Source organism: Lynx rufus, unplaced genomic scaffold (assembly GCF_022079265.1).
Source record: "Lynx rufus isolate CCGP_SWC_20201006 ecotype Redwood Valley unplaced genomic scaffold, mLynRuf1.p SCAF_10, whole genome shotgun sequence".
NCBI classification, from domain to species: domain Eukaryota; kingdom Metazoa; phylum Chordata; class Mammalia; order Carnivora; family Felidae; genus Lynx; species Lynx rufus.
The window spans coordinates 8,015,985-8,042,887 of record NW_025814824.1 but is presented as its reverse complement, the minus strand read 5'-3'; the positions used below and the strand labels follow the sequence as shown (position 1 = coordinate 8,042,887).

The following is a 26,903-nucleotide window of genomic DNA, read 5'->3' as shown; positions in this document are numbered from 1 at the left end:
TGTACCCAACATGGGGCTCAAACTTACAACCCCAAGATAGAGAGTTATTCGCTCTACCAACTGAGCCAGCCAGGGACCCCATTCATTCATCTTTTTAGAAAAAAAAAAAAATTCTCTTACATAAAATCCATGAACATGTAAACCCAAAAATAAAGGGAAAAAGCATCTATAACTCTTAAGCAAATTCTTAACTTTCTATAAATTATATAAGCTAGACCAGACTTTTGTTTATATAGCATCAGATGGACATTCAAATTTCGTTCCAGATAAATTAAAGAAATTAGGATATTTTACATTAATCAAAAGAAGGAGAGGTATGAACAATATTAGTTTCAATACATTTTCCTTGTGCCTTTTGGTGGGATCTACTTTTAGCAAGAGGCATTTAACATATATAATTACTAAATGTATATATAGAAAGGTATAAAAATTAGCTTTCATATCACAGTCTAAAAAATGATTAATGTAATCTTATTTAGTTAACAAGAAAAGAAAAAAAACCCTCCATAAATAACCATCTAATTATAAGAACACAAATGTTATTTTATAGAGAAGTGAGTAAATAAAGCTTCTTAAATTGCTAATTATTATAAAGTCTGGGATAACTATGTTGTGATGAGCACAAAAATATCACTAACTACAATCACAAGCTTCTGAGCCTCAAACGCAAATTGGGCTCAGGTTCCAAAATTCTAAAAATTCTACAAATGGTATGGTTATACAGAAAAACAATGAAGAAAAATCACAGTTTTAAATGGATAAAGACATACAAGGAAACATCATGGTGATGCGGTTAGGAGAAAGGTCAGAGTATATGACGAGCTAGAGCCGTGACTGAAGCTAAGTTCTGCCATAATGTCCATGTGCACTGACATATTAACAATAAATAGATCCCTGGAATTACTAGTTTTATAAAATGTAAACCATTTATTCAGGTAGCAGCTTAGCTGAACTCACATCCAGTGATGTTCCAATAAAAATGTTCATCGTTTTGACACTTAGTTAATACTAGCAGTAGGAAATGCCTATTAAATGTGGGTATACACATGTTTGTGTAAGTAAAAACATATATACCTATTATATAAAGTTTATACACATGGACTCCACTGACCAAGTGAAAAAAAATACAGTAAGTAAAAGGAGTAGTATTTTGGCCAAATCTGAATATCAGTGGTTTATACCATAATACGTTCATAAAATAAAACTATGTTTGTTACTATCATAATCTTTTAGAAAATTCTGATATTTCTACGTAACTTGAAATCTGGACATTTTTACAATGCAGAGATCAAATACTAAAACATGTTACATAAAATATTTTTTCACTTAAAGGTATGAAACTAAAGGAAATCATATGCTCAAAAGCAAATTCTCTGTTAATGATTCACAGAGCCTTCTAGTATAAGACAGATGGTTGTATACTGAGACTAGGTCAGAAAATATTTCAAGTGCTATTTCTTTATTTTTCTTAGTAACGGCGTCAATGTAAAATGATCTTTTCGTTCCCATTGGCATATCCTAGGAACTGGTTTGCACGTTGGAGTAAACCTTCCTTTGATTCAGAAGTTATTCCTACTAAATTCAGATAGAAGTATTTCTGTATAGACTGAGGCCAGATGTAAGAGAGTGAAGGCAAGGATTCTGAGAACTGGAGCAGGAAACCTTGCTACCCATAAACCGAGTAAAGGTTTGTGTTGTTCCCAAGAGCTCAAACTAGCTCCGCATCAACCAAATTAACTGACTACATATTCCACGTATTATAGCCTCTTAAGGAACAGCCCAACTGACTATTTCCCAGGAGGGAATTCTGACCACAGCAGAGGCTACTGCTACCTGGTCAGCTGTGTTAGGCATGCCACAGGTGATAGGCTGAACTCTATAGAACAGCCAGAGAAAGAAACTTCAATGGCACAGCCCCGCTCAATGTTTGAAAGAAATGCCTTGAGTCTTGGCCAACAAGTTGTTAGAGATTGTGCTGACGCACATTCTTTGTTTGGGTGTGCAGAGAATGAAAAAGCTACGGGAAAATCAGTAAATTCCCTTTAAGGACATGGGCTCTCTCAAAAAATCTTGAGTTCTAGGAGTCTAAACAATCAGAAGCCACACATTTTCTAACGTTTGGCAAAAGGAGAATGGTAGAAAATCTTAAATAGGTTTCACGGCCCTTCAACTTTGTTAGCTTTACTACAGTAACAGATGTGAAACTGTGCACACAGCTGTGAATGATGGAGATGAAGATATTCAGGACTATGGGGGGGGTCTAAATCAAATATAAATCTTGGTCATAAATGTAAGATAATACAATAAACACTAGCAGATGTATATTTAGACAGTATGTATCCATCACAGGACACTGTCACATGTGCTTTGAGAAGGCACCTTATGAGTTTTCCGTGCAAAAGCCATCTTTTTACTTCACTTTTTTACTCCTTTTGCTAAAAAGGAAATTTTCTTGTAAAAGAAGAAAACAAGCTACCAAAGAACATCCTTAAATATTACCCTTAAACATTAATTTGGTGAGAATAAATTAATATATACAATTAACACTATGAATTGACTATTTTTTTTAAAGAGGTTTCCACTATTCCCGGTGATTATAATTCAGTTATTTTAAGGGTTAATTTACCAATTAAGATAATAAAAATCACACACCAAATCTGTGTGATGGATAACTTAAGGAGCAATGCCACTTCTCGTGGTCTACGTAGAAAACCAACAAAACAAAACCTATAAAACTTCCTTCGTTACGTTTGCACCTGTATCGCCATGACCCAGAATAATCAATTTCATTAACTCAGCGATAACGCTCGTACATTTAGTAAACCCCCATCAAGTGGATGAAGATGTTTAACAGCGAGGCTGCCTTCAGTGTGAAGGCAAGCAGGAGAGCCAGGAGAAGGATTGGGGATGGACAGATGGTACGCCAGCATGGGAGAGGGTGATGAAAGCAAAGTGGGAAAGAACTCTTTCTCCCCATTCGTCAGTCTTCCTAAGGCCTTGATAAATGACAAGTGTTTCTCTTTCCACTGAAAATGACTTTTCTGGGGGGCCCTTATCAGGCACGCTATAAAGTACCAGCACCTAATCTACCTCTTTTCCTTTAATGGTCAAGGTGGAGTTACTTTTACATCTAGAACATTTTACAATTCCTTTGTAAATATTATGATTTTTAAAGCTGGGAGGAAATTAGGAAATCACTCGGTTTAACTAAGCCCTTGTTTTGCTGCGAGGGGAACTGAGGTCCAGAGAAGCCATGATTGCGTCCCTAATCTACATAAATATCCTGGCGTGACAAAAAAAGTTTGGGAATGCCACATTTAGTGTTATTAAAAGCAAAAGACGAACACACATAAGAAATGCTTCACAACACAAAGAAAAAAAGTACAAAAAAGAGCTCTCCCTCAGAATGGCTAGGTCATCTTGTTCTGATGTTAGCAGGAAACGGTAAATTAAATATAATGGGCTTTAAGAAATGGAGTAGGGAAAAGGTACTAAATGATGAAAAGTATGAACACGTGTATTGATTACCAACCAAAAAATTACGTACAAAATACTTACCAAGTACATATTCTATCTCGAGGAAAATCCATAAAATGAGAGCTATAAAGCCTCTCGTAATTATTTTCTACCAAATGTGTTTCTATCTCTGTTTCGTTGTAAGAACAAAACATACGGTAAGATCACAAAATGCACTGAATTCAAATCCCCAGCTCCCCTTCACATGAGGCACCTATGAGCTCAATTCCATTGCCACTTCCTCCAGGCGGTTCTCAGTGAATATTCTCCTTACACTTAGCTGTGGTGAGCAGGGAAACCTTGGGATAGAGTTTGATGATATCAAATTCTGCACAGCTTTCTATTCCTACTTCTATGACGGCCTTTCAACACATGACAATTTCTTGTGTCAAAATAAGTATTTTTCTTAAACTTTAAAAGCGTGAAAATTCAAATATGTAGGTGTGTTCGGCTTCCTCATGCCTATCATCAGAGCCAAGGTGAATGCTTTTTCGCTGGAATCACCTAGATCAGTGCTTTCCCAAGCGTTTCTGTGGCAGAATGCAAACTGACTTTACAATATGGCACCTGGGTAAACACTTTTGTTTTCACTATTTAAGTATGGGTTTTCATGGACTTTAGAAAAAAAAGGACACACGGTTTTAGAAGTGAATCAACTTTAAAAATACGTTAAGTAAATAACAGTAGAGGTGGTGTGAATATGGCCAAACTAAACATGTAAGGTTTGGGAAATGCTATTCTACATATGGTAACTTCTCCAGTGATGAGTTAACATAAATATCACCGTTCGTGAAAATTCCAAACTAAGTTGTATTTTACTCTATTACTTCCTGGCTTTTATCTCATAAAGCGGTGTCAATCCACATAATACGAAAGTAATTTCTTTCCACAGAAATTAATTTTACTGAATATCACTGAAGGAAGCCTATGAAAATCAGCATTAATGAGTAAGACACACCCATCTTTCCATTATTAATAACAACTTCCCAATTCACCTAATTGTGGGGCACAACATCAATATTGTTCTGCACAATAATACCACACGTACCACACCCTGGGTAATGCCACAGTACTCAAACTGCTCGACACAGTCTTGCCCAGCCCAGTCTGTGTTGTTTTCTCCCCTCCAGAGAGGAAAATGTACCGTAGGCGCTAGCAAGAAGCTAAGTGGAACAAGTCAAAACTGAAATACTTACTGTCGCTGGGGAGGCCCGAGTAGTGTGTGTCACTGAGTGACCAGAGTTCTCCATAGAATTGCCAATAAGATAGGTTCCTCCAGAGCTGCTGATGAGTTGTCCTCCGGTGACGCCCATCTGAATCCCACCGGTGCCCACCATGCTGTGGGACGAAACCACGGTAGTCACCTGCGCAGAACTCCCTTGAGTATCAAAGTAATTCCCTCCAGTGTTTTGGCTGTACATCTGCGTTTCTGTGTAAGGGTAAGTTGTTGTTCGGCTTTAGAAGAAGAAGGAGAAAGGAAGCAATTTAGTAGCTTATTTCTATCATCTGAATGATTTTTTTTTTTTCTAGCGTGAATATATGTTTAAATGACATCAGTTAGCTTATTAGCCTTTGGAACAAGGCAAGTTTGGCATTTTTGCATGAAACTTACTCCGGACATAGTTGGGTTGACTTCCCAAATGAGAGTACCTCAACACTCCTCTGTACTTGAGAGCTTTTTTGCCCTCAGCTAGTGCCTACCTCCAGCGTATAGCTAAGTTCAGGTCTCGTCCATGTAAGAAATCCTGCTGAACAACTTGTCCGATTCCTTAGAACACTTCCTGCAGATCCCAGTTTTAGGAAGGGGGCTGATGAGTCAACTCACCCTGCTACTCCCCATTCTTGGATGGCCGGCAAGCAGCTTTCATGACCAAGGGAGCGGGCTTGGATCTCTTTCTGGCCACCGTAAGGACCTTGAGCAAAGAGTTCACTCACCCTGGACCCTCAGTCCCGCTCTCTACCCCCTTCTCTTCCTTCACACTCAAGTTTCTGTTGGAGGAGAAGACTGTGCCATCTTTGCATGCCCTCACTTTCCACTTGGCAACAAGTGGAGTTAAGCTTCTGCCCTTGGCTTCTCAATGCAGTTGCTTTTAATAAGGTCACTTGTGACCAAATCTAAATACCAAGCTAAAAGGCTGCAGTCAATCCTTATCTTTTTTGACCAGTCTGTAGCATAACGTTGTTGACCGCTCTGTGGCGCCCTTTCCTTCCTTCTCCTGTTCTGATTAAGTAGCTTATTTGCCTGATGTATTTTCCATTTCCAATGGACTCTAACTCAAATTTTAACCTGACTTTGGCTTTTCACTTCTCATTCTGAAATAATTAGAAGCTCACCACAAGTTGCAAAAGTAGGACGGAGAGGTATAAAATACTTTTACTTAAAAAAATTCAAATATCAAAAACTCAAATATTAAAATTCCCGGTTCTATCATCATTCTCTTCAACCTGCCACACTCCAGAGCTAGCCACTCCTGATAGTTTGGTGTCTATGTTCTCAGCTCTCCTCTATGTATATATAAAGTAACTCGGTCCTAACCTCTCTCATTTCTTAAGTTTCTATAGCATTTCTTCTCCACTTTTTTCCACCATTACCTTTCAAGAACCTTTTGGAAGCTCCAGCTTTCTGGGATTTTAAATACTAAGAGTTTCTGAGGTCTCCATTTTTAGCTTTTTTCTTTCTCCTTTTTATTCAGATCACCTCTTTTTACCATGCTCATAGTAAATGACCTTACCTAAATTAATCTCTCTCTCTACTTTGTGATTATATCTTTAAGAATTTAAAATCTGGTTTCTAACAGCCACCTGGGTATCTCTACCAGGAAACCCCACGATACATGGGAAGTCCCCTGTGTAAAATTTAACATACGACTAGAAAGAAATTCTCCATCTCTCTTGCTCCTTTTCGCATAGTCCCCCCACTTCCGGGCGGAGGGCAGCACCACCACCCTCAGCTTTGGAAATTATTACTGACTCTTTCCTCGTCCAGCCCGACATCAGTCACTAAGTCTTCCTAATTTTACCTTCTAAACAATTTTTCAATTCTCCTTTCCATTTTCATACTCACTGCCTTCACTCACAATATTCTCTATTATAATTGCCCTCTCACTGGCTTTCTTTCCTCTAACTTGGTTCTCTTCCAATCCGTCTTCAGATTTGCTGCCAGGGGAACTAACTTTTCTAAAATTCAAATCCGAAAATAAAAGTTTTCTTAAAAACCTCTCCATGAATCTCCCTGGCCTCCAGAAGAAATTCTAAACCCTTGATCTGCCTTACAGGAAGCTGCGAGGGCCGGTGCCCCCACCCCATGCTCTCCAGACGTGGGACTAGCCATGTCCTCAAACGCTTTCCTCACTCACACCACGCTGACCTTTTCACTGGTTCCTCCCAGAATTATTTTTCTGCACCCCTTGCCCTCTATGGCCACTCCCAGTAGGGCTGTTCCGTTTGTTCCCTGTCGTCTCCCAACACCCTGTGCAAACCTGAAACACTTACTGCTAATTTCCAGTAATGCACTTACTGCTGATTTCCTCATGTCTCCGGACTCCTGTGAAATCACATTTTATTCCCATCTGTGCCCTCAACACTTGACGCACCTGCTGGTATCCAGCAGGCACACTAGTCAACAAATAAAAATACGATTCTATTGGGGCGCCTGGGTGGCGCAGTCGGTTGGGCGTCCGACTTCAGCCAGGTCACGATCTCGCGGTCCGTGAGTTCGAGCCCCGCGTCGGGCTCTGGGCTGATGGCTCGGAGCCTGGAGCCTGTTTCCGATTCTGTGTCTCCCTCTCTCTCTGCCCCTCCCCCGTTCATGCTGTGTCTCTCTCTGTCCCAAAAATAAATAAACGTTGAAAAAAAAAAAATTAAAAAAAAAAAATACGATTCTATTTAAAAGTATATTTGACATAATAGCCACTTTCATCAATTTCTAAAACATAAATCCTTCTTTGTTTTGTGAACACATGAGAAGTTACGTAAACTATTCCGAGATGTTTTGGTATCGCTGAAAGCAGGTCATTTAAACCCATTACAATGGATACTTGTAATATAATTTATAATGTATATTCTAGTAAAATAAAAAAGATGTTCCAAAAGTATTCTCCACTCGGTAAAGTTACTGCTTTCCTGAAAGAGCACAGATCCAAGTACAAAATTTAGTTTGGGGTGATGATTGAAATAACTCCACAGAGAACGCTTTTTTACACATAGAAAGATGCCATTTAAAATACATATACATCACGGTTCTATTTCCCAACTGGAAGTCCATTTATATTTCAAAGAATAGCCATGTTGATTTCAAATTTAGGTAAAAAAGAGAAATGCGGTCACTTTAATTTATCCAAATATGACAATGACCCTATGTCATTGCGCTGAAAATAACCGTCTTTTGTTGCTATTTAAGTAAAGCCAAGTAAAGTGTAGAAATAAACAGGTGACAATAAATATTTCCACAAAGGTGGGTATGCTGCTGGCCTTCCTTTTCATGGTCCAAACAAAATGATTACGCGTGCTCCTAGCACTAACTTGATTTCACAAATGAAACACCCAATAGCTAATAATAGAGAATATTTCCTGACCAGTTCTGATGCAACAGGCACTATTTTACGTGCTTTTCAGATGTTAACTCATTTAATCCTCATTACAACTCTATGAGATGGGTACTATTCTAATTTCTATTTCACAGACAAGGTGAGTAATTGTTTAGAAAAGGTTAGATTACATAGCCTTGCCCAAAGCAAACAGCTAAAAAAAAAAAAAAAAAAAAAAAAAAGATTTGGAGTCTGCACTTAGCCCACGCTTTCAACCATTTCATCACAAAGAAATAACTTTTTATGCATGTCAAAAATATTTGTGAACGACCATGGGAAGAAATCTCTACAAGGTGGTCCAGGGAATGCATGAACTTCCTGTGGCTACCGGGGATTTCCTTACACCTGAGCTCACTATCTCCTAGCACCACAATCGCAGAAGACAGATGCGCAGTGATCAACAAGGAGAGATGGACAGAGCAGGGTTGTTTCAGAGGACACTTAACCACCTCACACTTGGAGTTGAGAGGGTCTAAGATCATGGAAGAACCAAGAGTAGAGTAGAGTAGATCGCCACTCTATCATAAGAGAAACACTCCGAGGGATCTGAATCACTCCATCTGTTGGACATGCCTCCTCGATATACTAAGTACTCAGTGAACAAGGGTAATACAAACAAATGCACCATAGGTATACAAAATCTCTATAGCCCGCAAATCAGTATGAAAATATGGCAATCGACTTTTATTTTCATACATCCTTCGAGTAGTTAGAGATGATTCGTGAGCTAGAAAGTGAGAAAAGAACGCGAGGAGGGGAAAAGTCACTGAAGGATGTGCCTCATCCATATTTGACATCACGTGGGGGGAAAAGTCTTGGCTACTGCACAAACACGTATTGGGGCAAAGACTGACAATTTCGGCTGGGGGGGAGGGGCAGGGAAGAACACATTTTATCACGAAATCAAGTGTCGTGAATGGTTTCTGAATTTGTCTCTGACAAATCAACGCTTACAGTGGGAAGAGAGGAGACTCTTCAACTGGGTCACAGAGGCAGACCACAATATCCTTAGTCCTGTCCTTCAAAGGTTAAGAAGATAAGCATTAACCCAGTGCTGGATTTCTGCCTGGAGCTGGGGCCAGAGCCATGCACAGATAACTCCTAAAGTTCTCTGCCATGTCTGCATGCTCTAAACTCCTGGATAAACACTGAAAAATGTATGTAAAAAAAAAAAAAAAAAAGCAGACAACAGCCAAAACAGTTCTTTCTTACGTAGTAGAAGCAACGACTCTTTGATTCTGATACCTGAGATCAGCCTATCTTTCATAACGTATCATGAATACATGTGAGTTATGGCTTGCACACTATTTCCCACCCCCCCCCCCCAAATTTCCAACACATACGTTCCAGAAAATTACTCAATATTTGGCATATCAGGCTGAAAGCATCTCACTATTTCTGGACCGCACATTTCGGAAACAGCTAAATTCCCAGGCAGTTCTGTGCACATTTGAAAAATGCTACTGTGTTCCCTTTGCTCGTTCTTTATTGATTGCCAAAGACTGTTACGAAAATAATGTGTCATATTATTTCTACAGCAGAAGAGAACACTTTCCATTGTTCTGCCTGTGTATCCAGTAATGGAAGTAAATACATAGGTATGTGCATGCTTGCGGACAGAAGCTTCTTCGTAGCTGACTCTTTTATAAGGTTCTGTGTGAATGTCAGGACTGATCCAGTGAATTCAGGAAATTAGTGCTGTTTGTATCCCATCATGCCTCAGCATACACTCTGGCTAAGCATGACCCTGAATAGTCCCAGCCCGCTTATTTACTAGAATGATTATGTCAATTTACCTTAGCTATAACCTATTTTCTATTTTCTTTAGCGTCAAGTGTCTTATCCACAAGTCCAGCTATATAATATCTGCAAACTACGTGCTTTGTGTTTTACCCAGGTTTTGAATATCCTCCCACCAATAAGCCAGTCAACTATAAAATTAAGCAATGGCACGAAAATGGTAAATTAAGGAAATAAAATATCTTGCAAGTTTTATTACATAAAATTTATTATGAAGACAGAATATGGTAATGTGGATCATGATAATATCTTACATTGGTATAATGTTTTATTCTTCACTGGCTATTCTGTACATGTTCTTTTAACAAATATTTACTGGGCATCTATTCTAGCACCCAGAATAAAAGGAACAAGACAGACAAGACATCTACTGTCATTAAGGGCTATATGATACAAGGAGTAGGTGATCACAAATATATGAAATAATTAGGAATTTTCCTAAGTTCATGAAATAAAAATTGAATACGAAAGATAATAAGTGGAAGGGAGCATATTAGAGTAGTCAAGTAATGTAACCCCAAAGAAGAGATATGTAGCTTAAAACTAAAAGAGGAAAAGGGGTCCTCTCTATGGAAAGCGGAAAGAAAAACCTATCGGGAAGAGAGCACAGCATGTGCAAAGTCACAACACGACAAAGATCCTGATATTTAGGAAGAAATTAGAAATGAGAAGGATATTAGAAAGAAATGAGGTTTAAAACGTAGGTAAAAATTAAACATGCAAATAGCTTAAATATTTTTTTAAACTGTCGGTCACATTTACAGTTTTAACAGGTCACAACAGCATTACAAAAAGAGACTAGCGTAGCCAGCCGACAGGCTAGCATATTATACCTAGCTAGTGAGGGGAAGGGTTATTTTGAGGAACGTTTGTTTCCATCATATAAATACATGGTGTGTGTATGCATATGCTCACGTGTGCACTGACCTGAGTAAAATGTACATCTAACTGTGGATGGTAGTTTACAAGTTTGAAAAACACTGTTATGAACTCTGGCAAGAAATCTGAATTTAGTACTAAAGTGGGGCAGGGGTAAGGAGGCTTGGGTCCAGAAAGGTGAAGGAATGTTCCAGCCAGAGAAATAACCTGAAAAAAAAAAAAAAAAAAAAAAAAAAAGCCTGAAGCCAGGGAGGTAGCTGGAAACCATGAGAAAAGGGAGTGGCAAACGGGTCCCAGTGCTGCAGGTGGGTCATGTGACATGATTCTGGAACATGTTCATCAGACACGATAGGAGGTGATCTTATTCCAGAGTGTTTCAGTGTCCTGATAGCAATATTTGATTTATTGGAGTAGACTGAGGAAATAGGTAACTGAAGGCAGCCAGAATGTCTTTTAAATATTTTCTAAAACTTTGAGAGCACCACGGAGAACTTGGAAAATTTGGGAACTAGGAGGAATTATTTTTAAATATGGGAGATATATTATCTCACTTAATCGGCATTAGGTGAATCACGTGGGTGAGGAATTGTTGGGGCACGTGGGTGGCTCAGTCGGTTAAGTGTCCGACTTTGGTTTTGGCTCAGGTCATGATCTAATGGTTTGGGAGTTCAAGCCCCATGCTGGGCTCTGTGCTGACAGCGTGGAGCCTCTTTGGGATTCTCTGTCTCTCTCTCTCTCTCCACAATGCTCTCTTTCAAAAATAAATAAATAAATATTTTTTAAAAAAGAGAACTGCTACCCCTCTTACATAGTCATGAGCAGAATTTAGTGGTAGCAGAGGCACCTTGGGCTTCTTGGACGGGGTTTTATCTACGGTCTGGGTGCTGCCTAACCTTTTTCAGTCATACTCTGCAGACTTCTTCAGTCACAAATACCTTTCAATAAATCCAGTGTTTTGCTTAAAGAAGCCAGAGTTGGTTTCTGTTGCTTGAAATCAAGAGCCTTGCCTTCAACAGTTTTCCATTATGAAGGTTTTATGTGCATCACAAATGCCCCGCATGGAAGGAGCCACATTATTTGGAACCTTCCACAAACTGCGTTCATACGGTATATAATCTCTGGCTGGCCGGCATGTATGATTTATTTGAGTTTCCAAGCAGATCTCCTCTTGAATGCTTCAAGTCAGACTGAAGCCAGAGGATGCAACAGAGGAGCGGTGACATATCCATTTTGTGAAAGACACCAGGGGAAAACAGTAGTTCAGAAAGGAATTCACGTGACACGACACTTAACCTCTTATTATTACCCAAGAATAAAAAACAACAGATTAAAATATAAAGTAAGAAATACTACTCAGAATCACTAACAAAACACTTGGCTTGATTTACATTCAGAAGGCAAGCTTATTTCAAGTAAGTAAAAACTAAATGCATTTATTGATTTGTTGCCAAAACGACGAGGGAGGAAATGAAAGAATGAATGTTAAGCTTTCTGGCAGCAACTAATTGAACTTTCTCATTCATCCGTAGGATTTTCATTACTATACATGTTGATAATGGACAAGGTATTGGAATTGAAACTTCAAATTTGTATCATCCTATTACCATTACATGCAGATAACTGGATGTTTATACTTTGCATTTAAATTCTTTTTTTCTATAATAAAGGAATGTGGTTCTCACACTTGAGCATCCATCAGAATCACCAGGAGGGGTTGTTGAAACACAGATTATGAGACCCCGCTCCCAAAACTCCTGATCCTATAGAACCAGGCTGGTGCTTCTAACAAGTTCTCAGGTGATGGTCAGTGCTGTTGGTCTGTGGAACTCTGAGAACCACTGGACTGAAGGATATTAAAAATGTACAACCCCTATCTCACAGGTATGAGGGAAAAAAGTACTGTGTCACAACTATTAGCTCCTTTAGTCTGAGTTTTTTCAAAAGTCTCAAGTTGGCTGTTATAAAGGAGTTTTCTAGTCAATTGCAGCTAACCCAGAGGAGCATTACTAAAATTTCCATTGCTCCCAAATGGTTTTTTAAGCACAGCAAAAAGGTACACGTAGTAAGTACATTTGTCCTGACAACATAAGTCAGGAAAGTGCATGTGCACTCAAAACAACTGTGGTTGAAATGGATCATAAAAGATTTTGATCCAGAGTCCCTGGTCTAAATTTATAAATAAGAAAAACCGAGCTGGATCAAAGGGTAGTTCTATTTTTAACTTTTTGAGGAAACTTCATACTGTTTTCCATAATGGCTGTACCAATTTATGTTCCCACCAACAGTGCACAAGGATTCCTTTTCTCCACATCCTCATCAACACTTGTTATTTCTTGTCTTTTTGATAATAGCATTTCCCTGATGATTAGTGGTGCTGAGAACTTTTTCATGTACCTGTGGGCTGTGTGTATGTCTTCTTTGAAAAAATGTCTATTCAGGTCCTTAGCCCAATCTCTAATTGGATTATTTGCCGTTTTTTTTCTTTTTTTTTTTTTTTGGCTTTTGAGTTGTGCGAGTCTCTTCTGTATTTTAGATAGCAACTTCTTTCAGATATATGGTTTACAGATATTTTCTCCCATTTGGTAGGCTGCCTTTTCATTTTGCTGATGGTTTCCTTTATGTGCAGACAAGCCTTTTAGTTTAATGAGTACACTTTGTTTATTTTTGTTTCTGTTGCCTGTGCTTTTGGTATCAGATCTCAAACATCACTGCCAAGACTGATGTCAAGGAGCTTACACCCTATGTTTTCTTTTAGGGGTTTTGTAGTTTCAGGTCTTATACTTAAGTCTTTAATCTATTTCAATTTTTTTGAGTGCTGTAACATAGTGGTCCAATTTCATTCTTTTGCATGTGGACACCCAGCTTTTCTCAACACCATTTACTGAAGAGTTTACCCTTTTCCTATCGTGTATTCTTGTGCCTTGGTCAAGGATTTGTTGACAGTACATGCTTGAATTTATGGGCTGTTTCTGGACACTCTGTTCTGTTTCAGAGCTACCGTATAATGTGGCGATGCCACTCTGGGTGCACATCTGAAGGAAATGAAATGAGTGTCTCAAAGAGGTGTCTGCCCTTGCATGTTCACAGCAGCATTGTTCGTAATAGCCAAGGCGTGGGGACAACCTAACTTGTTCATCAACAGATGAACGAATGGATACAGAAAATGTGGTATACATATAAACAACGGAGTATCATTCAGCTGTTGCAAAAACATAGGTAAACTTCGAAGACGTAATACTAATTACCAAGTCAGGTAGAGAAAGATAAGTACTATATAATCTCCCTTATATGTGGAATATAAAAAGTTTAACTTACAAGAACAGGGAGTAGAATGGTGGTTGCCAGGGGCTGGAGCTGGGAGAAATGGGAGATGATGATCAAAAAACATAAACTTTTCAGTTAACGAGTAAGTTCTGGGGGGTCTAATGTATGGCACTGTAATGATGGCTAATAATACCGTCTTGCACACTTGAAAGCAAAAACAAAAACTGAGCAACCACATACATGCACGTAAGCCCAAAAATGTTTTGCAAAGGAAAAAAAAGACCCTCCCCCCACCCCCAAGAAAGCTGTGTGAATACCATGTTAACAGTATTTCCGTTTAGTTCCGATCGTTTTCCCTGATGTATTTAAAACAACCAAGTAACATTTCAGTAAAGCTGCAGGATATAAAATGAATACGCAGAAATCAGTTGTGTTTCTACACACTAATAACAAATTAGCAGAAAGAGAAATTAACAATTGCATTTACAATTGCACCAAAGAGAATAAAATAGTTAGGAATACATTTAACCAAGGAGGTGAAAGACCTGTACTGTGAAACCTATAAAACACTGATGAAAGAAACTGAAGACACAAACAAATGGTGAGACCTTCCATGCTCATGGGCTGAAGGAATTAATATTGTTAAAATGTCCATCCTACCCCCTACGCAGTTTACAAACTCAATGCAACCTCTCTCAAAATACCAGCAGTGTTTCTTTTAGAACTAGGACAAATAATCCTAAAATTGTCTGGAACCACAAAAGACCCAGAGCAATCTTGAGGAAAAACAAGCTGGAGGTATCCCAATCCCAGATTTCAAGATATACTACACAAAGCTGTAGGAATCAAAACTGTATGATACGGGCACAGAAACAGACATATAGATCAATGAACAGAATAGCCCAGAAATAAGCCTATAATGTAGGCACATTTATATGATCAATTAACCTACGACAAAGGAAGTAAGAATAAATAAGGGAGAAAAGACAATGTCTTCAATAAATGGTGGTCCCCACCCCATACATGAAAATACACTCAAAACAGATTAAAGACCTAAATGTAAGAACTGACACCATAAAACTCCTATGAGAAAACAGAGGTAGTAATTTCTTTCACATTGGCCTTGGCCTTTGCTAGATAGGTCTCCTCAGGCAAAGGAAACAAAAGCAAACATGAGACTATTGAGACTACATCAAAATGAAAGGTTTTGAACATCAAAGGAAACCATCAACAAAACAGCAAGGCAACCTACTGAATGGGAGAAGATATTTGCAAATGACATATCTGACAAGGGGTTAATTTCTAAAACATATAAAGAACTTATGCAACTCAACACCACAAAGAGCAAATAATCCAATTAAAAATGGGCAGAAGGCCTCAATAAACATTTTTCCAAAGAAGTTATACAGATGGCCAACAGACACATGAAAAGATGCTCAATATCACTCATCATCAGGGAAATGCAAATCAAAACCACAAGGAGATATCACCTCACACCTGTCAGAGTGGATAGAATGAAAAAGGAAAGAAATGAGAGTGGTGAGGATGTAGGGAAAAGAAACCCTTGTGCACTGTCGTGGGGATGTAAGTTGGTATAGCCACTGTGGAAAATTGTATGGAGGTTCTTCAAAAAAAACTAAAACTAAAATTATCATATGATCCAGTAATTCTACTACTGAGTATTTACCCAAAGAAAACAAAACAAACTAATTCAAAAAGATATATGCACCCCTATGTTTACTGCAGCATTATTTATAATAGCCAAGATATAGAACCAGCCCAAGTGTCCATCCATATAGATGAATGGATACAGGAGAAGTGGTATATATACACAATGGAATATTACTCAGCCTTAAAAAAGAATGATATCTTACCATTTGCAACAACATGGATGGACCTAGAGGGTGTTATGCTGAATGAAGTAAGTCATACAGAGAAGACAAATACCACATGATTTCACTTATATGTGGAATTGAAAACACACAACAATCAAAAAGCAAAAACAGACTCAAATGCAGAGAACAAACTGATGGTAGCCAGAAGGGAAGGGGGTGGGGGACTGGGCACAACGGGGGAAGGGAGTGGGAGATCCAGGCCTCCAGTTATGGAATGAACAGATCATAGGAACAAAAGGTGCAACACTGAGAATGCAGTCAGTGATACCGTAACAGCACTGTATGGTGACACATGGTAGGTACACTTGTGGTGAGCGTCACAACAGATAGAGATGTTGCATCACCTTGTACATCTGAAACTAATGTAACATTGTGTGTCGGCTGCACTTCCATAAAATAAATTTTAGAAGAAAGAAAAAATTCACAACACAAAGAAAATAAAAAAGTAAACAAGACAAAAAAACCAAGTAGCCTGTTCTTGTGTTACACGTCATTAAATGCTACCTTTAAAATTTTTTTTTCAACGTTTTTTATTTATTTTTGGGACAGAGAGAGACAGAGCATGAACTGGGGAGGGGCAGAGAGAGAGGGAGACACAGAATCGGAAACAGGCTCCAGGCTCTGAGCCATCAGCCCAGAGCCTGACGCGGGGCTCGAACTCACGGACCGCGAGATCGTGACCTGGCTGAAGTCGGACGCTTAACTGACTACGCCATCCAGGCGTCCCTAAATGCTACCTTTTACTGAATTCCTTCAACAAATATAGATTGGACACCTATCACGTATGACTATGACTGTTCTAGGTATTAGATAAGGAATGGGGAGCAAAACCAAGGTAATTAACCACATGAAACTGACATTCTGGTGGGGGAGGGGCAAAGGTTAGGTAACTTAAAAACGGGCATGAGAATGATGGATAGCCATTAAGTGTTGGAAAAGAAATGTGCTCTCTGTTAGAGACCACTTTCCCCCAGTGGGGGAAAGTACACAGAACTTAGGCCATAGAAAAATTATTTGGCCCATAATAAGAACGAAGAAGACCCAACAAGATAGGAAGAAAACAGAAGAATACAGTCAGAAAAGCCACAAGGAGGAGCATCTGGGCGGCTCAGTTGGTTAAGCGTCCGACTTCGGCTCAGGTCATGATCTCACAGTCCGTGGGTTCGAGCCCCGTGTCGGGCTCTGTGCTGACACCTCAGAGCCTGGACCCTGCTTCACATTCTGTGTGTCCCTCTCTCTCTGCCCCTCCCCTGCTCGCATTCTCTTTGCCTCTCTCTCAAAAATAAATAAACATTAAAAAAATAAATTAAGAAAAAAAAACCAGAAAAGTCAAAAGGAGATAGTGATTCAAGGAGAGAATAGGTGGTGGGCTATTTGAGATGAAGGAAATTTCATCTAGAAGAATGTCTATTAGACTTAACAGCTGGAGGTCACCGATGACTTTGACAAGTGCAATTTCATGGTAATGTGGAGAAGAAAGCCAGCCTGAAGAATATGTGGCCAATCCTGAGAGGTTTTAGTATGAAGAAGAAGAGAGAGACCAGGCATTTGTCAGAGATGGAACACTTTGAAACATGGACAAAAGGAGTTAAAGCAGGTACGTGTGTTGTTGAGGCCAGAGTGCTAAATCGAGGCAGACAGGTGGTGCTTCGTACCCTGAGTCAGGCCTGCTGTGGAACTGAAGGCAGTCCGGGGCTTCCGAGCACTCTGTGGGAGGCAGGTCTATTAGCCTGACTACTGCTGAGGGCCGGACTAAGATGTGTTGGTGCTGTCCTTTCTAGAACCTTCTTTCTGGTCATTACAGCTCAGCCTTTGTGAACCACTCTCAGACTTTTGATAGTCAAGGGATTATACTCATATAATAAAAGACATTAATTAGCCTCCCTGTGAGGCACAACACCATGATTCCCAAATACATACCCTTTACAAACATACGCCTTCAACAAAGATTTCTCACTCCAGCTTCCAAATACAGTTTAAGTAGAGATTTTTTTTTTATCAAGTTTTACTTTTGCAGTTAGTTCTATAAGAGTAGAGTACCTATACCAAAAGTGAATATATTTTTTTCAGACAATACTAATTATCCCATATCCCATCTCCCTCATTACTCCCTCCCATTCCCGTACCTGACCTGGTTATTAAGCAACGGTTTTAATTATTAATTCCATTCCACAGATTAGGAAATCTGGCCACACAAATGCTGTTTGTCTGAGGTTACAATGTAGCCAGTAGGAGAAATCTTAGAACGTGGGTATCTGCAGTTCCATTAAGAAAACTGGTAACACATTTGGTTCTACACCTAAAAAAGGGCAGGTGGATTTCTTTCATGTTTTCCTTTTTTAATAAAAGGAGGGAAGAGGAGAGGAGGAGAAAAGTTAAGTGTCTACACTCTTCCAACTGTTTTGGTCTAGAACTATTCTGGACATCAATCTAGTGGATATAAAATATCACAGAGCAAATTACCCTTAATGTGCATTTCATTTCTACTAATGAAAAATAACAAAAAGGGATATAGGCAGGACAGCCAGATAATAGCCTTTGTCTTGCAAACTATTTAACTAAAGTATTTGATGTTGAAAAATCATTAAGTATGGACTTTTCTATACATTTTATGAATATCCAAATAACATTATAAATGTATGAAATAAATGTAACTGTAAAAGTGTAAGACAATTTTCTAAATAAACACAAAAAGATTTTCTTATGAATAACAACAGACTCTAAGTTTTAAAGAATAAAAAGTATCATAAGTTCAACCATCTATCTACAGTAAGACACACAATCATGTAACTGGCTTTCCCTCCAATCTCCCAAATGACTCAGGATCAAAAGACCTTTACTTACAGATCATTGGAAAGGACCAACCATGCACTGAAGGTCAGAAAATAGGAATCCTAGACACTAGGTGGGCAACCTGTCAGGGCCTCTGTTTACTCATCTGTAAGGTGTAAGGGTTAGAATAAATGATGTCCATGACCTTCCCACTGCTGACATTTTGGAAGCCATATTTGAAAGTCTGCTTTATTTGAAAAGAGGGAAATTTTTATGTTATTTATGAAATGGGCCCATCTCTAACTGGAGAGAGGCCTCAGGGAGGCAGTTCTCTCTCCAAGAACTTCCTAAGTTATCAGCGATATACTTCCTGAAACCCAAATGGCAAACCAGATCCTAGAGCAATTTGCATGTGCATATCAGGAGAAGCATACATGAAGAAAACACCCTCTCAATCTCAATTACAGAAATTCCACACCCCAGTTCTTCAGAGTAGGAAGCATTTAAATGTTCCTAAGAAAGCACAATCTTACCTGGAACCAAGAGACAAAGAAGGAACTTGAAGAGTATCCCTTTTAAGGTTTCTTATTAATCATTTTAAAAGTACATGAAAAGAAGAATTTAAGTGGCTTTGGAAAATGCACCAACTGTAAGATTTTCAAGAAGTGACTTGTTAAAATTTAGTCCTCTACGCATGCTTAGGGATTTTAAATAAATCTGCTCAGTGTCAATATATTAATGTACAACCTCTCAAAGTATACCATGTGATACGACTGCATGTTATTCAAGGTAAAAGAATTCTGAGGTTCAGTTTTTAATACATTGCCTTTCTTCTCAGAGGACTTCTCAGAGCCTTCAGAAGACTAATAGAAATTTAGAGTTCCTAAAAGAAAGAAAGAAAGAAAGAAAGAAAGAAAGAAAGAAAGAAAGAAAGAAATTTAGAGTTCTCAAAAAGAAAAAAAGAAAAGAAAGAAATTTAGAGTTCTCAAAAAGAAAAAAAGAAAAGAAAGAAATTTAGAGTTCTCAAAAAAAAAATTTAGAGTCCTCAAAAAAAAAAAAAGGAAATTTAGAGTTCTCAAAAAAAAAAAAAAAAGAAAGAAATTTAGAGTTCTCAAAAGAAAGGCCTTTGCAGTGTTTTCCTGCTTATGAAAAGCACGGAACACTTTATAGGAATAACATTCTGTGAAACGCAGTTTATAAAATTCTGTATCGGGGTTGATGAGAAATCTATAATCTAAACAGGAAGATTAAGAGAAGGCCTCCTCCAGTCTTTTCTTACTGCAACAGATATGCATACAATAAAGACACTGTCATTTCAGAACACTGATCTTCTCTAAACAGTAGACAAGCTTCAAAGAGTGGGTGATACATGAAAATCCTTGAAAATTAAAAACATTTTTCAAAAAAGACTCTTAACTTGGCCATGATATAGTATGATGTCTTTATTTCCATTTTGACTAACACGATGAAGGAGACACTGGCGGGGGGGGGGGGAACAGGAGTCAAAAAAGAGAGTAGGAAGAGAAAAAACAATCATTCCATTAAAAAAAAAATGGATTTATTAGCTATGTGAAGAAACAGCAATTGCACTGGGCCGTGTCCGCATGGTATGTAATGTTCTCCAGCTGGGTTAATTACAGTGTTCTAAATTATTAGCGATCGTAAATTCTAAGAATCCGTACAAAAAGACAAGACTATGATCCAGGCTTTGGAAAAATATTCATGGGAAAACTATTAGAAGGAAAAGCAAATTAAGCTGCCTCCTCCTTTCATAAAAAACTATTCTCTAACAGCCAGCACTGGAACGTGGTCTCAAGTCCTTGGCTGAAACTAGGCATAGGAATCTGACTGGGGCCCAAGTTGGGGGTCAAACGCTACCTAGCTATTAATTCAGTGTCGTAGAACGGAAGAATATGGGGGACTCTTTCCTAACATGCACACAAGTGTAGCAGATAAAAGAGGGAATACCAAGACTCTAAAATGAACTTTAGAGACAAACACTGTACATAGTCAAATAACAGCATACAAAGTAATGGAAAGACTGAAATAGCTTAAGCTGAGAAAAAAAAAAAGTTTGTTATATTTGAAAAATAAATATTCATAGTCCCCTAGCTACTAAAATTTTGAGTAGAATTCCTGACGAGACAATGTGTCTTTAGTAAATATGAAAGTGATGCTACAGGATCTTGGTCAAAAATTGCACTGAAATTGAAATTTTAATGGAAGGATTTTTAAAGATGCATCTTCTCTCTCTACAGCAAGGGTTCATGCACCCTGTGATGTGACTGGCCGGAGATGCGGATACAATCTGAGCCCACACAGACCGGTTGGAAGCTAATCGGACTTTGTGGCAAATGAACTCACGACCCAGACCTCATTAGTCATGATCTAACCAACTGAGTCTGTGAGCCATAGAAAATTCATGTTGACATGAGGTATTTACTTGGAATTATTTCTGTATCTAAATGGGCTTTGTAGTTTTAGGAAGTCAACTTTAGACATGTTGTTTTTCCAAGGGTCTGTGAATGAATGAATTCACCGATCTCACATCTACCTACGGTGTGGATGACCCTAACGGCAGTGGTGGGGTAGTTTTAAAAACGTACAAGGCAAGAGGCAGAATTCAGGGTCAAAAACACGAGTGGAAAACATAAAAAGAATAACCACAGTGCTTAATGTTACAGCAATAACTGAAGTTTACTGTTTCCTATTTATAACAATGCGACATGAAGCGCTTTTGAAAAAAGAACTATCTGCATTTCATAGATGAAAACAGTGAGGCGGGTTGTGTAACTTTCACGAAGCCACATACCAGTAATCTCTCCGCCTTACCTTGGACCAGTGATGAAAAACTGTGTTAGACACCGTCTCAATACCCATTCCAATTGCCCCTTTTCTCCTGCTGCCTTCTACCATACACACGGAAGCTACAGGCCAGTCTTCCCAGACTCCCTTGCAGCTAACCACCACTTTGTGACACGATTAAGATATAAGGCAAGGGACAGAAACAAAAGAGAGCTGGACGTTTCTGGGAAAGCCTCCATGTGCTTGTGCGTGACATATATACACATATAAATATATAAATACACACACACACACACACACACACACACACACACACACACACACACATCCTCTTTTTCCTGTCTGAAATGTAGATATGATGATTGCAACCGAAGCAGACATCTCACAGACATACCAGAAAATTGTGGCCCTGATATTCTGCTGTGGCCCTGATTGCTGCGAAACTGATGTCAGCAATAGACTAAAGGAAGCACAGTTCTGGATGTTTCTAGAGGATCATCTCCTATGGTCTTTTGGTAGCTTACCTCTAGATTGGCTCAGCAGATCTGAGTTAATCATGTTGCAAGACAAGGCTGATGGCAGAGTGTTTCACAGGTACCAATCCCCACTAAGAAAGCCATCTGTCCCTACTACATACTCACTACCCCTGCTCCCTGGAAATACCTCACTCTGCGAGGCCAGACATCTACCAGAGCAATTCCCATGGTGTAGCCGGGTCCAGTTATGCTCCCTCTGCTGTCAGCTTGTAAGGTTTTCTCCAATAAGCCTTTGTATTTGCACCGTGTCATGCTCGTGATTTGCACAATATGCTACCTTTGGACTTCCTATGACCTGACAAAAATAAAAGCCCTGATATTTTCAGACTTCTATTTGTCGGATTTGCTGGGATTCTCCGCTGACAGAATGCTGTAATATATGTATGATAAAATGCTACCGAAATAAGACAGTAGAGTGGTAACTTAGCCCTCCACTGCAGGGGAGGTGGTTTGTTAAGGCTTTGCCTAGGATGCCTTTACTCTGGGGCTCTCATGACAGATAAACCACAGGCACGAATGAAATGACAATACAACTGAGTGACCTCCAGCAGTGTCTAGAAACCCCTAACATTTTCCCTGGTAGAATACAAGTCCAATAGACGCAGGTGTATCTATTTTTTTGGTGAAAATGCCAACAGTCCTGTGGGTGTAGGGTAGAGATTCTAAAAGCAGGCTCCATCCAGGAGGCCCTGGTCCCACAAACAAACAGGTAAGAAACAGCCAGTGTCTACAATATGTAAAGAGTTACAGATTCGCTGGACCAGAGAAATTCACGGACCCTTTATTAGGTGCCAATCACCTCAACAGATGTAGAGAAAACAACAAAATGACAACAGTTCCCCTTCGGAAAGATTTCTTCCCGGCTCGGTGCCGGAAGTGAAAGTCGGGGTACAGTGTTGTCCATACCCTAAAGGGAGAGGACAAACTAACTGTAGTGGAGAGTGAGGGTCCGTGTCACAAGGCGGGGGAGGTGATGAATCAGCCGATAAAGATCACACGAGGCTCCGCGTTGGGGGACTGGATAGAAGGCAGAGAAAACCGCATGTCCAGAAACAGGCACGGAAGGGTAATATCTGGGGAAAGATGCACAAAGCTGGTTGTTCCCAGGACAGGTGGGACAGGAAGCTGGACACGAAGGAATGGGGTGAATGTCAAGGGGGAGAGCTGAATTTTATTTCATAGGTAATGGAGGGGTTAAGGCAGCGGGAATGTGGCTAAAAGCGATGAGAACAGAGAAATGAGTCAAGATCAGTGAAGAGCTTTCAGTTTTCTATCGGCTATTGTCTACCAGGCCTTGTGTTAGTTGCTGTAACTGTATTTCCTCAAATCCCCACGACAACTCTTAGTAGGGTGAGATTACCATCCTCCCACCTTCCAGGGAAGAAGAATAAAAAGTCATGGCTTAGTCACGACTACAAAACTCGTACAGAGTTAAACTAGGGTTCTAAGTTGTTTTGTTACAATAGCAAGAGGTAACATTAACCGAACTCCCGCCACACGTCATGCACTCTTCTGGTGTTCGATTTATTGCGGTGGGAAAAAAAAAGAAGAGAGGGACAAAAATCCCTGCCCTTGTGGAGGTTATAGGTTGATGTCCTGGGAACCCACAAAACCAGGAGGTGCAGCAAGAATAAAGAAAGCATAGGTTTTCAACTTGGGGTACACCAACATAGAAGGGAGGCGGGCAGAAGAGAATGAGACAACTTGAATTCATTTCAGGGACACGCAGAGATTCAACAGATTCCAGATAAACACTCAAGTGGTAAATGAAAACAATACTGGTGACCTGTAATAGTTCTTAGTCTCTTTACCTATAACACCTTGAATCTTAATCCAAGTGGCTGAAAAACACAATTGGTATAAATTTACAAATTTACATTGTTGTTGCTGCAAAGGTGATGAGTTCGAGGGGGAGGAGGGGGCGGACAGGAAGGGGGCAAGGACAAGTTCAGATAGGAAAAACAGATGTGAGTATCAGGTATTCTTATGGAGTTTAACAAATGCCCCAAAAAACTAAGGTCCTCGTTGTGTATTGGTTTACGGACAAAAACATACACAAATCCACCTTACTTATAAAAACAACAAGTATAGGTTTTACAAGGTAGTAAGAAGATACGGAAATCACCAACAAGAGTATACAGTTTTGTCATCCTATTGAAAACCATTCAAAGGCCTAACACTTTTCATAATTTGAAATATTCCACTGAGATGAAGTGAGAAGGAAAATCAACACACATTCTTAACAGACACAGACTATTCTCTAAACATCAGTCTAATCTCAATAACTCTGTTCTGGTAAAAAAAAAAATACTGTGAAAACAAGGGAACCATTTGGGAATAGTGGGATGTGTCAGAGAGTACCATTTCTCTCTAACCAAGCGGGAGAATTGAAAATACTCCCCCACACACACTTACATTGCTCCATTGGTATAGACAGTATCGCTTCCTTCCACATACTGCACCTGGGCTGGGTACACATGTTGTACCTGCTGTACGGTCTGGACCTGCTGTACCTGGAAAACAAATATTAGGAGCACCGTAAGAAGCAGATACAACAGAACACACAGCCACGGCGTTAGATTTGCCTCAAGGATTTCTCTGGGGTGTTAAAACCTAGGAGCTTCAAGGTAAGGGCACGTTGGGTCCAAATCAACCGAAGCAATTATGTTGGATACGTTCTACACCATTTCTGCAGGTGCAGGTTGCGGACGTATGTACTCCAAATATTTAGGGTGAAAAAATCTGGAAGCTCCTCACTTATTTTGATGATTTGTGAAGTTCTCTTCAGTCGGTCTGCTAAAGCTAAGTTCATTTTTCAATTTAAAAAATTCACGGGACACCTGGCCGGCTTAGTCAGCAGAGCATACGACTCTTGATCTCGGGGTCATGGGTTGGAGCGCTGGGTTGGGCATAGAGACGACTTCCAAAAAATTAAAAGATAAAATGAAATAATTCACGACGGCAAATTTCATACACTCAAATGTAGAAAAAATACTACCATAAACCCCCTGGGCTCATCAAGATAAATAACTGCTACCAGCCCTCCCCTTTTAACCCCTTATAGGATTATTTAAAAGCAAGTGCAGAGATTTTTATCACTTCACTGGGAAAGATTTCATTTGGCTTCTGAGAGAGAAGGGCTATTTTTAACATGAACACGATACTAGTATTACATATAAAACATTAACAATTCTAGGATATCATCTAAAATCCAGTCATTGTTAGATTCTAACTATTCCAACTTGAGCAAACCCAACTGTAATGTATAAACTGTATTTTGTATATTAGATATGTAACATAGAAATTCATTTTCATTTTAAAATTTCACTTGGGTTTGCTCAAGTCAGGATCCAAACAAGGTCTGCATATTATATTTGGTTTATATTTCCTATCGTTCTCCTCTAATCTCTAACAATCTCCCATCCTTCTTATCCTTGACTATTACTTATTGAAGAAACTGGATTATTTGTCTTGTAGAATTTCTAGAATTCAAGACTTGGCTGATAGCATCCCTGAGGTGTCATTTAATAAATTCCTCTATCTCCCATATGACCTATAAACTGGTAGTTAGACTGAGGGCCTTGCACGGGTTCAATATTTGAAAAGCTGTGTACTACCTATCACGTCACATCAGGTGCTGACAACTGGCTGTCTCTCCTTCCGCAGTGTGACATATACACAGTGGGGTCAGGTGTGGTCAGCTACATCCACTCATCCTCTTCATGTTTTACCTGACAATATTAGTAGCCAGTGATGATCGTTTTCTAGGGCTAGTTTTGCAATTCATAAAGGCTATAACTTTGGTAGTCTGATTCTATTATTCCTTCTTCATGTATTAGTAGACTTCCATAAAGAAATTCCCCTCATTAATTATCTGGTTGCTTTGAAAGAAGGTTCGTATAGGAAGAAGATAAATACTCGATTCTTCTTCTTAGTAGTACTCAGAATAAGGATTTATCGCTCCCTTCCAAGGTAAGCAATGTGGTTTGGGGGCGGTTTGGTCTGTATCTTCATGATTCTTGGCTGTTAAGCATATCTGATGTTTTTCAATCACACCAGGGTTTTGGTGTGGGGGGAGGGGGAGCGGTAAATTGTCCCTTCTCTTGACCCATGGTAGTCCCTTCAAACCGGATTCTGGATCTCGTGACATGATCACAGTAATCTTTCTTACCTCCCTTGCTTTCTGCTGTGATAAGATATTTTGGACTTATCTCTTACATTTTCTGTCCTAGATCTAGAAGCAACCATCTCTTCCAACAGCCTGGTTCCTAGTAGTTAGGAGTAATGTAAATACGTAAAAACTGCTTAGGAAGGCAATTTACAAACAGACAAACCATTTGCAAACTCTGTGATTTTGTCTATTTCTATGTCTATTTACCCACGGAAAAGTTGCTGGACAGTATTATTAAAAGCTACTGCTTATAAGAGCAATAAGTTAGAAGGGAAAACCTCAATGTCTGAGAAGCAGAGTGATTAATTAGAAGAAAACCCTTCTGTAGATTATATGGCTAATGTTAAAAAACAAAACCGGATTCAAATTGATATGTAAGAGCTCTAACATGTTATCACATAAAAAAAGTACATTGCAAAACAAAGCTTGCAGAATTTCTTTATGTTTAAAAATATGCATATATCTAATTTGTGTGGACATGCATATATAAATGTATACAAGTATATAAAGGAAAACAGCAAGGATTCACATCAAACTCCCAAAAATGGTTACTCTGTTGAGTGACATAAAATGAGATGGGAGAGGTGAGGTAACTAGCGTCTTTTATTCTGCATATTTATATTACTCTTGGAAATTGTAAAATGAAAATGAATTCCTATGTTTCATACATAATATATGA

General features: G+C 39.1%; 1 protein-coding gene across 3 annotated transcripts in view; it reads right to left on the bottom strand.

Annotated features, from left to right (window-relative positions):
- RFX3 (regulatory factor X3) overlaps positions 1-26,903 on the bottom strand; it is a 286,974-nt gene that overhangs the window by 92,916 nt on the left and 167,155 nt on the right. For all 3 annotated transcript variants that reach the window (XM_047101481.1, XM_047101464.1, XM_047101474.1), the window contains exons 3-4: positions 24,469-24,566; positions 4,713-4,971 (exon numbers count right to left, since the gene is read on the bottom strand). In XM_047101481.1, coding sequence (XP_046957437.1) covers positions 4,713-4,971; positions 24,469-24,566 — 357 coding nt within the window. The remainder of the gene's footprint in view (positions 1-4,712; positions 4,972-24,468; positions 24,567-26,903) is intronic.